Here is a 14,531-nt window from a genome sequence, read left to right on the forward strand (position 1 = left end):
TTCCAAGAGACTGGAAAAAGTAAATGCAAATTTCTGTGACGGTGAAGCTTAGCCAAGATTCCCACAGCACACCACTTCCAGCACCCCATTATTACAAAGTGGGTGTTTTGATCGCTAATTGCTATAAACTAAAAGGGAAACAAAAATCATAGAAATATGGCAATGCTCACAGGAACACAGACGGGAAGAATAACATAGCCATCTTTGAAGATCCGGAGGAGCGAGAGACCAAACCGGAGAGTCACCTAATTAAATGAAATCATCTGTATCTAATCACATATCTAAACTTCAGCTAGCCGACATGTGCTCCCTTTATTGGCAATGGAGAAGTAGTCAACTGAGCCTGAGGAAAAATTAATCTCACCCTAACTCAGATGGGTAAAATGAACTCAGATGGACTGCGCTTCAGAAGTGGCTACTTCTTTTTAGACAGCAAAGGAAGCCTGGGATAGGGTTTAGATATCTGAAAGATAAGCAAGTTCCCAACCTATAAGCGCAATGATAAAATTAATTAAGAACATAGAAATCAAACTGGAAAGGAAAAGCTAAAAGCATTAGAAAAGAAGTCAGAAGTTCAATAAAATTGACTAGCAAAAGAGCAACGTGAGGAATTACTGGTTAGAACTCAGCAGAATTACCTTCTACCTGATAACATTGACTGGATAAAAAAAAAAAAAATATTCAATTTGCAAAAAGATTGTTAATTTCTGGCAAGGTCTATGAAATTAATCCAAGTGCAAGGCTTAGAGAAAGATGACATGATAGAACAAAAACTGACAAGTTATTTCAAACTTCCACAATGCTGTCACTTTTTTAATTATTGGAGTTTAGATTATCAAAATTTTGGGAGGGTGCTTACTTTTTGTAAATGTGAAGACAATATGAGACTGAAGGACGTTATTTTGAAAACTGTTGAGAAAGGAAAATTAATAGAAAGCTATGGTTTCTCTGAGCAGTCATACGCTGATTTAAGCAAAATATTTACACCTTGATTTCATGGTACTTAGTAAAGTATGGCTGGTAAGCTGTTTAACATGCTATAACAACTGCTTCACAAAATACTTAATGTAATTTTTTAGCTACAACTGATAGTAATTGACTTCCATAAAACTATTAATGAATATTTTATCAAATTGGTGTCCAACTCCAGCACAATAAATATAACTTGCTGTGGGCACTATTTATAGCCAAAATAGTAGCTGTCTTTTTGCTCAATTTTTTTATAGCTGTCTTTTTGCTCAATTTGAAAATATATAGAACTACCAAAAAAAAAAATCACTTCCTCAAACTTACCACTGGTGACTCTCAGCACTGCTGGCATCCAGCTGGACAGCCTTTTCAGCTTTATCCTTTCCTGTAAAAGGAACACAATATGATGTTAAAGGATTCATTGTACTCTTCCACATCTTAGGCAACTCTTACAACCAAGAAATCAGATATACTCTAGCTGCAAATAAATTGCTTCTTCCTCTTACAAACATATAGATTGACAATCATGGCTTTACATCATTTACATACATATATATGTGTTCTCCCCCCATCTTATTTATATATATAAACATATATATATAAAATTGTTGCTGTTTTGTATTTTCTCTTAGTTCATTTCATTAATTCTGATGCAACTAAATCAGGGAAGGATTAGACAAGACTGTTGAAGGTGGCTGCATTTGTAAGATAGAATTCCCTTAAAAGCAGGCTAGAGAAGCACCTGTCAGAGAGAAGGAAAAAAAAAAAAAAAAAAAGAACATCAGAGCTGTTTTCTGCCTTGGGTACAGAATGAACTAGTTAAATTTCATTTCCAGTACAAAGACCTTCATTAGGTTCCACTTTTAACTGAATAAAGATGACAGTAGGTGGCTTGATCAAACCCACACACCCAGTAAGAAGTTCAGAGGAGATGCTTACAGTTTGCAAGACATCAGCTGCAACAAATTAAACCACACTGACATTTCTGTATTACTAGTTAACTGCATAAAAACAAAGAGCAGCATACACAATCCTCCAACCTAGTGGAATGAAGAAAAACACAAAACTACTGCCAGCTCCCCCGCAGCCTCAATCCCTCTGCACTACTTCCAAAAACAGAGAAAAAAGGCTGCCGCCACCCAGCACTTTGTGAGAATGAGACAGACAAGGCTGATTACTCAACACCTAAGTCCAAACATCATTCCTTCTCTCCCTGTCTTTTGCTATGCCATTATCTTCCTGCAACAGAGGTGACATCTAGTTACTGGTAAAGGCAAAGGATGCAACAACAGAGTTCACTGTTGTAACATAGTTTGTGTCATAATCTTCACAGCAATATGCAACTTACATACAAAGAAGCTAAGCTGCTACTAAAGCAAAGAGAGTATCAATTAAGTAGTTAAGATAGCACAAGTCTTCATGAGCATTTAGATGATAAAAGGATAGGGATGGGGAAACTGGACAAGCTAAGGTTAGTTATAGAATACGTAATGACAGCCCACAAGCATGACACTGCCTTCAAGGATGACAAAGGGCAGTCAAAATTGCTTTTTCAGTGATGGTGTCACTGTTGACAGGAAAAATAAATAAATAATTAAATACGTGAAAATAGTCACAAAAGATAAAACAACCTGAATGTTATGAATATACTTACATAACCTTAATTTGCTGCAGCAAAAAAAAGGGAGAGGAAATGCATAAATAAAGGAGAGAGAGAGACATTCTCAGATACAGGCAAAAAGGATTACCATAAGAACAATGCGTCAAACAGACCTGAGTAGGGTGACACAGGTAGAAAAGAAGTAGGCTTTATTGCAGTCAAGGGAAGGTCCAAAATAAAAAGGGAAATGTAAACTGCGAACTTTTTACTGTAAATGTAAAATACAACTAGACAGGAAAAAAAAGGGGGGGGGGGGGGGAAGACGCTTTTAAAAGCAACAACAGGAAAAAAAAAAAAAGACCTATGAAGAAGAAAATCAGAACCCCTGACAAGGCTAAGTTCTCAACTTCTAAGTTCTCAGGTTCACTGTTTTACCCCTACCACCACCACAAAAGAGGCTGCTAGTTTGTAGGAGTGCTCCTTTGCCTCAGAAAAGCAGAAAAACAAACCTTCCTTTAAAGAAGACAGATGTTGTCAACACATTCTCTTTCCATCTGATTCTTATCAAAATAAAGTATTTTAAGGCACCATCCAGAGCCAACAGCCTTCAGTCGTGTCCAGCAATACTTCTACACCAATTTCAGATCTTTGCGATGAGGAAAGACTGGACTGAAGCTAGGTAAGGTTGCATTTTTTCGTGCAAAACATTTTTACTGCAGTAAAAACGCTCACATTTACTGGATTGGAAAAATGTACTGAAGCTCAAATAATGTTTCACCACATTCACATGACATTATACACAAACATTTTTTATGTATTTACCATCAGAAACATATTTCTTCTTCTCCTCAGTATCAGCAGTCATCTCAAACATATCTCCATAAGCACGTGCAACTCTCCAAAGAAAGTCCACACAGTTTTCATACTGAAAGTAGAGGACAGCTGAGTAATTAAACTGATCAGAATGGGATTTACACAGCTTTCTTTAATAATACTTAGAGTAGGTTAGAGGAGCATGGCATAAACCATTGGACAGTTTGTATCCTTCTATAGAACTTCTAATTTCCATATGAAACAGATACCAATTTTCAATTGCCAAAGGAGAAGACAGCTTTTGGAAATACCCTAGACAGTCTAAATAATTTTATTTCAAAAAAATGGTTTTAAAGTTGTTTTTTAATTAAAAATATAAAGGTAACCCAGTAAAGCACAACAGCTCCCTGAATGGTGTGATGCATATTTTATTTAGGAATGAAATGTGCACAACATTCACTTTCAAGTAGTACCTCATCTACTTGCTTGGGTATTTCAATATGTAAATAAAAATATAATCAGAACTACTTATGTCTGTCAAATCAGAAGAAAATGATACATTGAAAAAAGCAATAACCATAAAACATTTTGAAATTTTATCAAGAGTTACACAAGTACATAGTAAAGTCATCAAAGGAAAAATTCACACGAAGATTACCATAAAGGTATAAGCAGATTACAGGCTCATAATGTCATTTCTTCAGGACACTTGGTCAGGATACTATCTTACTCCACAAGACTTTCTCCTATGGGCAATTCTAAAGCCAGCAAAGAAAGTTTAACTTATCTAGAAGAAAAGCCCATGATATATTTCTTTGTTGCATGTAAGAATACACATACCAAACAAAGATTCCAAATTACTGAGCCTGGGTGGTATATAAAATAAAGCAACTTCCATGCCCACCCAACATGAATATTGGTACCATCTTGAAATATTTATTTTTCATCATATTTTTAAAGTGAGAATGAAATTTCATCTTCTGTTCCTGTGTGTATTTTTATGCTTACATTAAGGAAGTTCTCAGAGGTAGAGCTAACCATAAGCTAATAGCAACATAATATTAAGTTTACCCTTTAATACCTTGTCATCTTTCTCAAGCAGCAGCCTGAAGCCCTCCTTTTTATCATCTTCTGAACCCTTGTGCAAACTGTCCACCTGCCGTAGAAGAGTAAGTAGCTCTTCTTCTTCTGACTGCACAGTGACATCAGATGGTTTCTTACACCCCTTTTCTTCCTCAGAGTCTCCTTCAGTATCGGTATGAGCTGTGAGGTAACTAAAAAACACAGAAAATAAATAACCATCTTTTCTACAAATATTGGTAAATTACTATGAAATTAAAATGAAAAAAAAAAAAACAAAAAAAAAAACAGAGCGTAATTTATTCAGTTTGTCCTGAAAATAATTTTAAATAATTTTTTAATACATGGAATCAAGCTTATTGTTGTTACAGGACCTTTATCTTCAAAAGGATAACCATAATTCCAAACACAACAGGCAAATAATTATATTGTCCTGCCTAATACTACATTGAAAAAATTTAGATACATATTAGAAACACATGTGTCCTTGTGTTTCTAACACAGAACACTTTAAATCATTAATGTGTATTATGACATGCTTTGCAACCCTGAATAGGCCTCTTGAACTCTTGGCCTCTATTTCTGTATTTTTTGAAATGGGCACAGGCTTACTAACCAAACCACAAGTGCTGTAAGAATCACTCACACAACGTTCTGTTAAACACTTCAAAGATCTAAATATAAGTGATAATATCATTGTTATCAATTTCTTTCCTTAGCTTTTGTACATTCTGAAGGTCAGAATATCTGAAATTGGGAAAGAGCTTATATTAATTCATTACGCTCAGCACAGAAGTACTCAGCACAAGGCAGGCAAGGACAAAGAAATGTTGCAAAAGCCATAAATACCTCACAGAGATAAGTAGGTGGCCTTACTGTCCAAAGGACTGAGCATATATTAGTGCCCTCACATAAAGCAGCTGAACAGCATTTACTTTTAAAAAGTAACCATTTGCTTATGTCCTAATATGGGCAGAAAAGCCTGATCTTTTGCATTTAACTTTTGATAATCTTGTTCTAATGAAAAATAATAATTTAGAAGTATTAGCTGCTAAGCTGAGAGATTTTTAAACGGTAACTACTAGCAGAAAAAGCTTGCAACACACTAGATACATCAAGTAACTCAATAATCAGGACAGTCAAAATATATAAAAACTGATTTTTGCATCTATGTAACCAGTACAGAGTGTTAGCAATATGAATGGAGGTTAATTATTATGGTTTTCAAATATTCTATTTAAGAAGTTGCTTTAGGAAGTGACCAGACCTAAAACATCGGCAGATCCACTTGCACCTTGTAAATGACCATTTACAGCTACTTACGAAGCAAGATGTGGCATGACGATTTCTCTGCCAAATTAACAAAGTAATATGGGAAAGACGAGTCTAAAAAGTTTTGTATTTACTAAAAAATACATTTAAAATGTACATACATGTTCAAACAAATAACCCTCCCCCCCCCCAAAAAAAAAAAAATAAAAAAGCCACACAACATAAAGCGGAGCAGAGATGAGAAACCTCATAGATTCCTATAGATTTGCTTTCTATAACAGCAAATCTTGATAATGCTGAAGTTGATAATAAAACCGATATTACATCCTCAGAGTCTGTACTCATAAGTCAGTGAATGTTTATTTTGCTTTTCTGAAACATCTTTAAAACCAGAGCATATTGTTCTTCCATAGTTGTACTGAAGTGGACGCAGAATCCCATCATATTCAAGCTGAATTTGTAGGAGCACTAACTAAGGAGCTAACCATGGAAGAATGAGGTCCTCGGATCAGACCGTACTGCATCAGCCCTTCTCATTCCACCTCTCCTAGGGAAACATGACCTCTGGGCCATGGCTGTGCTGAGAAACCGCAGAGGGAACAATTTGAATTCGCTTTTCAACCAATACCTATCAAACAACCTCTGGGGAATGAAAAACACAACAGTAAATATTTTTATTTTCAGTGTAAGATAATGCCAGTAATTTCTGGGAACTGCAACAGACTGTACTACCCTGTGCCTGCTCACATCAGTCAGACACTGAGCTAAGCTAAGGCACTGGAGCTTCTATGTTGCTGTTCTGAGCAAAGTTTATTTCCATTTGCAAATGAAAGAATCAAAATGTTTAAAATCCTCTTTAGCTTGGTTTGAAGTGAACAGAGTTTTTCAAGAGAAGGACAGAAATTAATTGTCCTGATACCAAAATGTTCAAGGGAGTGTAAATAACATCACGTGGTTAAGCTTGGGCATGTTAGTTACCACCTGAGATGCATCAGCATTCCTCTAAGTTTCTCCCCTAATTTCTAAGAAAAATAAAAATAGTGCTTTCAGAAGGCCCTTCCTCCTTCGTCTCTACTCCTACAGCTCCAGAGCTGACACAGCTGCCTCCTGGCATTTCTTCCAGGGAGACCACAAAGGTGACAGCCCTGGCCTCCGTAACTTATTCGTGCTGAGTTCCCACCTCACAAGCCAGGCAACCCAGGCAAACTCCCACATTGCTCAGGAGTCACGGGGGTAAAATAACAGCAAGGTGATTTAATCGAGTATCAAATATTAAATACCATTTCAACCATTTTGGCAAATGAGGCACAAAGAACTTTTTTTCTGGTTTGTTTCTGATGACGTACATTTTCTTACTAGCTCTCCATTCAGTCCATATCGTGGTTGAAACTTTTTAAGCATGAAAACATAACATGCTACGAAGGCAACACAGCCTTTTAAAAAATAAAGAGCTAGGATTTTTCCTAACAATGGGGTAAGCCGTACTTTACCAGTTTGAACTGAAGCAAGTTTTATTTCAAGACAGGGAGTATTTCCAAACACTTATGGACAAAATAAAAGCATAACAGATATTAACGATATAAAGCTACAATTCAAGGAGCTTGATAATTCATTTCAACAAACCTGCTAGCAGGCTTATTCATCTGCTCATTGTAGAATTGCAAACTACATGTTACAAAGAGCTATAAAATTATATATATATATATATATATATATATATATATATATATTAGTATTAAACCAAAGCAAATTAATGCATGTGTTTCAACAGTCCAAAAACTGCTAGTCTAATGGATGACCAAAGTAATCCAAACTGGAAATCAACAAAAAAGGATGAAGTGTCATTACATAAAACATTTGTAAAGCAAGGCATAATAACACTGATATCTACTATTTCACTTGGTGTTTTCCTGCAAGAAGTTTAATCAGATGATAAATAGAAAATGTTTGAATGTGATTGGATCAAGCGCAGCCCTGAGGAGAAGGACCTGGGTGTGACGGTTGGGAGAAACTCAACATGATTTGGCAAGGTGTGATTGCAGCCCAGACAGCCAACCTTACGCTGGGCTGCATCAACAGCAGAGTAGCCAGCAGGGCAAGGGAGGGGATTTGTAAGACCCCACCTGGAGTACTGCATTCAGTTCTGGGGCCCCAGCACAGGAAGGGCATGGACCTATTAGAACAAGTCCAGAGGGGCACCTCTCCTGTGAAGACAGGCTGAGGGAGTTGGGGTTATTCAGCCTGGAGAAAAGAAGGCTCCAGGAAGACCCTACAGCAGCTTTCCAGTACCTAAAGGGGGCCTACAGGGAGTGTAGTGATAGGACAAGGGGGAATGGCTTTAAACTAAAAGAAGGTAGGTTTAAATTGGATATAAGAAAGAAATCCTTCACTATGAGGGTGGTGAGGCACAGGTTGCCCAGAGAAGCTGTGGCTGCCCCATCCCTGGAGGTGTTCAAGGCCAGGCTGGATGGGGCTTTGGGCAGCCTGGTCTGGTGGGAGGTGTCCCTGCCCATGGCAGGGGGTTGGAATCAGGCGGTCTTTCAGGGCCATTCCAACCCAACCCATTTTACAATTCTATGGTTGCACAATCTTGAAGGTCATTTCCAACCTAGATTCTATGAAAAGTGAATATTTATATGTGACAAACCAATACCTGAGGAATTCAAAGAACTTGAAAACTGTCTACCATCAGTGTGAACTGTTTTCACCTTTATTACCAATAGATTTTATTTAAAAGAGAAAACAGTGATAAGAACGTGAGGAGCAATGATCAACCACAGGACTCTGTTGGATCACTAAGGACTGTTCAAAGTCCAAAGAGCAAATGGAAACCATGCTAGTGACTCACCACACTGCGCCTAAGCTGTTCCAAAATCCAGACAGGTAGTACTGCATTAAAAACAAAAACAAACAAACGAACAAAAAAAACACACAACATACAAACACACACAAAACAACTGAGCTACCTGGTATAAAACACTGCTGGGGTGTAAACTTGCTCTGCTGGTTCAGAAATTGTTGGCCTGCCTTTTAACTGGCAGGCACAGGGCCTAACCAGGTATTGGCCGTTCACAACACCCCAACTTTGAGACGGATCAAACATCATCTCTTGTTTTCCCGGCAACTTAAAAAGTCGTAAGCTGACACAAACCCTGTCTCATCCGCTCCAGCTAATTCAGTAGAAAGGTGATTATATGTCACAGACTGAGCTGGATCAGATTGGCATGGATGACCCAGTAGAGCACACACACCCAACAGTACTGATAAACAGCCTTTGAGGAAAAGTTTGCCAAACCAGAGTCAGGTCAGCCGAAGATTGCACTGAAAACAAATGGGCAGCAAAAATAAACGAAGAAATGGTTAAGCGAAGAAATTCTTAGAAGCAGGGAAGGGAAATGTTAAGAGAAAAATTATAAATAAAACATAGGAAGGAAAACTATTTACTGCTGTGAACCTTTCCGGTGACTGATGCCAAAAGCATTTTGAAAAGCCTGGGTGAAGCAAAGCCTTGCTGAAGACTGGGGCCAAACATGACGCTGGTGTCAACGGTTCATCAGTGCTGCACCAGGGAGGAAGCGGCTTTAAAGTGACAAGTAGGGCAGAATTAGGTGAAACTCTGCAAGCCGGGTGATCATCCAGACACAATCTATTCTATTTGTAAATGAAAGTGTGATTGTTACAAATCCTCAAATCTTAAGGACTGAGTGAATAAATGATGGAAACCAGAACTCTTCAGCATTCAGTCAGTGTCTCATGCATCCAGCACACATTCCTACAGGATAGCTTTTATTATGTAAAGATATATCTAAATCTATTTTTAAAAGGGGGAGGAGGGATATTTTTCCACTTAGAATTCCCACGTAACTTTTGGAAGGCAAAATATAAAGCTTCTATCTCCAAGGTGTTAAATACCAACAGTGACATTGGGAATATGACCAAAACAGATCAAAGCAGTCAGGGTCATAACAAGGACTGCCAGAATCAAATAGTTTATAAAATAAAAAAATAAATAAATTTAAAAAAAAAAGGTAGTATTAAAAGCTGGGAGAATTCTTCAAATCTGAAATTGATGTAGTTATTTAGCACAAGTGCATAAGACTCTTATGATTACTTCATTTGCCAATTCCCAGCACCTACCTGTGTGTCATTTAAAACCAGAATTGCTTAACACAAATAAAATCCTGTCTTCTGGATCATGAAAATATTGCTGGGGCAGTGAAACACCTTGCAGGTACTTTATCTCAGATAGAGTACAAAAAATGAAAAAAAAAAATTCACAAAAAAATATTAAGTGGATTCACCACTGAACAAAAAGCAAGGCACATGGTGTTTATACTTAGAATACATGAATTTCTGATGCGTGTTAACCAGAAAAAAATCTGTGTTGTTATAACCTCTCACAGCATAAGCACAACTGCCACTGACGTTACATATGACCTCAAAATAACCTATATAAAATTGAACTGTATGCACGCTAGGCAGTAGGCTTAATACCCTACGTCCGTTTATAAGGGGAGGAAAAAATACAAAAAGAAAATCACATAAATGAAATCAAACTATCTTAAAAAGAGAAGATATGCAAAACAAACACATCAAGTACAAGGTGTTATGAAAAAAACGCACACAAAAAAAACTCTTTTCAAAGGAGATTAAAAAATAGCACTGATAAAGCACATAGTATTAGTCACTTGGGTATCTATAACCTTGGATTCTCTTCCTTCCTTTCAATTCTACGCAAATATTCGTCAGGAAAGGCCTCTCTTAAGGACACATTCAAAGCTCTTGCACGCTCTAATCACTTGTGTCAGATCATCTCATCAGTTTCTTCATCACAGAGAAAAACCTGAACAGACAAGCTTCTTTGGTTAGTTCTCAGACAGCAATGCATCTGTCCTGATGAGAAAATGTGGCGATCCCAATTGCTAGGTGTGGGATAACAACTATCCAGTGTTTGGGAACCTGATTATTTGTAAACCCATGCTTTAGCCTTACCTACATCTCCAACTATTTTATGCTCAGTGCAGAGGCCTCTGCAAACCTACCCCCCAAAAATAAACAATTTGAGGAACTATAGAACTGAAACAATTGAATGCCACATGAAGGGGAAATGTTTCTGATGACCCTTGTCAATACAGAATATTTAAAGTAAAGAAAAAATGAAGAACTAATTTGTAATATAATTGTGGAATTTCAAAATATGGTCTCAAAATAAAAGTCTCACAAAGCATGCGAGCTGGGATATAACACAAGAAGAAATTCTGCCCACAGGAATTTAAAATGAATATGAAGAAACTCTTCAAAAGTAGCATTTCATTAATTATTATGTGCAGTATTCTGTTCTCTTCAGAATATTATAGTTGATTAAAGCCTCCTTAAAGAAAAGAAAAAAAGTGACTTACAATGGACAATTTACATACCAGAGTAGGCAGCATTATGTCTGTATACCACACCAAGGAGGTGGTACCAAAAAAAAAAACACATTTACTATAAACACGCCCTGATTAAACTGCATGCAAGTATCTAATCTGATTATATCAAAACGACGATGTAATTACTGGAAAGTAATGTCATCACCATTTTCACATTACTACTGTAGGGTCTATTAGGCAACATATGACAATAGGAAAATATAGCCCCTCTCCTGAACTCCTGGTATGTTCTCCTGAACTCCTTCAGCATGCTCCTCAACTGAAGCCCCCATTAACCACAATGGGACTAAACGCCATGATCAAAACCAGGAACTTTATACCTTAGTCAGTACCTGAAATCCCTCACGCTTAATTTTAAGCCAGCAGGAAACATACGCAATAGCAAATGCATATAAACAAACTGCCACTTGTACATGCTTTGCATTCAGACATAACTTCCATGGTGTGTAATACCTTTTGGCAGAACACTGTAAGAACTCATCTGTAAGGCCCAAGGGAGACAATTACCATGAAAAGCACAAGAGCACTCCTACAGTTTGAACAAGTTCTATCAGAGACCTGAGACAAGACTACTATCTTACTGGAAGCACTCTTAAAATCACAGCATTATCATGAACTTTGCCTCTCATTACATAGCTATGTAGCAATACTGCATCAGATGGTTGCCAAACAGGCTGGTAGAAATCTGTAATGTGCTTCGTATTAAACCAGCTTCACGTGTCGTGCAGACTTACAGGTGGTCATCCAGAGTTCTCTCTGATTTAAAAACATCTGATTTTTTTCCTGATTGGAGAGAACTTTAAAATATACGTAGAACTTTTGAAGGGCCACTGTTTACAATACAAAGTTTCACACGCGTATTGATGCAAATTGCAATGCATAAACAAAATATTATCGACTCACCCTCCTTCACTTTCTGCCTCCTCAGAGCTGGTAGCTTCTTTTGCAGGAGTTGTCTCAGCTTTTCTCCGCCTTGCTGCTCTGTGTGACGGGCTAACTCTCTGAGCATCTCCCTTCCCTTGGAGCTCGTCTCGAACAAGCTCTTCAAGCTTTGGAATAGCTTCTTTCAGAAACTTCACCTCCCTCTTCAGTTCATCCACGCTTATTAGCAAGTCATTCAATTTTTCTAGTATCTGCAGTTGCCTCCTGTGTAAGACCATTACTGCCCCTTGCTCGTTATGAGTTTCATGTTGAATGCCTACAGAATTAAGCTTGTTACCTACATCTGCAAAGTCAGGTATACGCACAACTGCACCAGGTTTTCGGACCTTGCGGTACCAGATCAGGACCAGGCTTATTCCGGCAGTTCCTGCCATGATGCCCAGTATCAGTCCTTTATTTTCAAAGCGAGACATTTCTGCGCTCTCCTACAATTGGGAGACAACAGTCACAGAGTTAAAGACGCTCTCCCCCTCTACCCAAACGACTGACTGCGCTTTTAAATCGCCAAAGCTTGAGGCTGGGATAACCGGTGCAGATAGGAAGCCAGAGTGCAACTCCAGCAGCTTCTGCAACAGCAGCCTGTGTGCAATGACAGCAAAACCGAGCCGGCAGCGACTTGTTTTGCCGGAGGGGGGGCAGGGGGGCAGCACGCTGCCCTACCCGCACAGCACCGCAGCCTTCACTTCTGACCTCCCGGCTGCTTTAAGCTGACATTTTTCTTTTTTTTTTAACGCCCAAACCCGCTGTCCTCGGCTTGCCGCAGCTGTCGGGCCGCAGCCCAGCAGGGGGGGTCCCCGCGGCCGCCTCCCCACAGGGCGCCCACCCCGCGCCCGCCGCCGCCTCCCCCCCGCTACCTACCGGGCCCGGCCCGGGGCCCGCCGCGCCTCACGGCCCCGCTGCGGCGCTGGGGGCGGCGAGACCCGGATCCAGGGGGCCGGGCCTGCGAGGGAGGCAGCGGCCGGGCCTCGGGGCACGGCTACCGGGGCCCGCCCTACGGCAGCCCCGGGCCGGCTGCGGGTCCCCGGGTCCCCGAGAGCCGCGGCTGCCGCAGGGGGTGCGCGGCGTGGCCGTTCAGGGGCGGCTTGTGCTGTTATGGCTCTGCCTGAGGGCTGCCGGTGCTGGTTTCTGCGAGCTTCACCTTTGCTGCTACTTCCAGGAGGCAGAGGGGGGGTGTGCGCTGCAGCGGGGGAGGCCTGGTGCTGCACAAGCACCAAAAAGCCCTGACAGGCTGCATGAAGGCTTAATAGTACCTCAGGCACCTGCCAGCCCCAAACTGAGCGTGTTTCTCCAGTCTCTTGCACTCTGCCCAAAGTCAAGGAGGAACTTGAGTCTGACAGGGTGTGGGATGCATTGCGCCTACAGCCCCAAACTCGTACCCGTGGCACAAGACCATTCTTTCCCCTTATGGCAGTATTTCCTCCTGTTGCTGGCTTGGTAGAAAGGACCATTGGAGACAACTCGCTGTGCCCAGCCTTGTCCTGAAGGCTCCTGGAGGGTGCCCGTGCACAACGTGCCCTGCCAGAACTGCGAAACAAACTCAGGTTCTTCTGCGAGGGCCCACACAAAAGGCATTTACTGAAATTATTACGACTGCAGGACAAGAGATTGATCTTCAACAGTTGGAGCTTTCCCCAGCCATGTCACTCAGGAACAAAGAAAAGTTATTAAAAACAAACAAACAAACAAACAACAACAACAACAAAAAACACCTTAAACAGGTACCAGGAACATAAATTGTGTTCCCAAACAGAATTTCAGTCTTAATGCAAATTAACAAGTATAAATCCATCTTTTAGTCTCATAGTCTAATATCTCTTTATCTTTGCACAAAGATTTCCTTTATAATAACTGTAACTGCTAACTAGTTCTCCATTAAGAACCTGAAGATGAAATGAGCCTTATGGGAGGCCAAATTACAACCTGAGAGGAAGGTTCATCTATTAAGATGGAAAAATTAATCCTGTTTCAATATTCTACAATTTTCCCAGTTATAATAATAATCATAATCATCATTAATAATAAAGTATGGCCTGTTCATATGTTCATAATTTGAAATTTGTAAGCTCTTCAATTTTATAGAAACTTCACTAATTTCCAGAGAACAATTTTCACTATGATAGAAATAATTATTTTAAATTACATAATCCCTTAGTGTTTAAAAACAAAACTAGATTACATGAATCCTCATGCTGATCGTATTTCAAATGTTTAGGAGTGGTAATAAATTTCTGTTGGATAACCTTTATTTGTATTTTCTCTTTTCAACACCATTTGCCAAAAATCTTTCTATAAGCCAAATAAAACAGGAAAGGTTATTAAAAAGATAATTAATCTGAGGACAAACATAGCTGAAACAGGCCTGCGGCCTTAGACTAGGCAACTTGCTTTCAGATATAATAGTCTGTGAGAACTGCTTTCTAAATCTG

General features: G+C 39.3%; 1 protein-coding gene across 3 annotated transcripts in view; it reads right to left on the minus strand.

Annotated features, from left to right (window-relative positions):
* Window positions 1-13,566, minus strand: part of RMDN2 (regulator of microtubule dynamics 2) — a 45,755-nt gene extending 32,189 nt beyond the window's left edge. The window contains exons 1-5 of one of the 3 annotated variants that reach the window (XR_011094684.1): window positions 13,244-13,566; window positions 12,067-12,530; window positions 4,464-4,656; window positions 3,392-3,494; window positions 1,294-1,354 (exon numbers count right to left, since the gene is read on the minus strand). Coding sequence is in view for 2 of the 3 variants with exons in the window: in XM_068676449.1 (XP_068532550.1) it covers window positions 1,294-1,354; window positions 3,392-3,494; window positions 4,464-4,656; window positions 12,067-12,530; window positions 13,244-13,339 (917 nt within the window). In the remaining variant the exon portion in view is untranslated. Of the gene's footprint in view, window positions 1-1,293; window positions 1,355-3,391; window positions 3,495-4,463; window positions 4,657-12,066; window positions 12,531-12,963; window positions 13,191-13,243 lie in introns of those variants that run through there. The other 2 variants (XM_068676449.1, XM_068676450.1) reach the window with 2 other exon arrangements.
* Between the last annotated feature and the right edge of the window lie 965 nt (window positions 13,567-14,531).

The sequence above is a fragment of the Anas acuta genome, chromosome 3, assembly GCF_963932015.1.
Source record: "Anas acuta chromosome 3, bAnaAcu1.1, whole genome shotgun sequence".
NCBI classification, from domain to species: domain Eukaryota; kingdom Metazoa; phylum Chordata; class Aves; order Anseriformes; family Anatidae; genus Anas; species Anas acuta.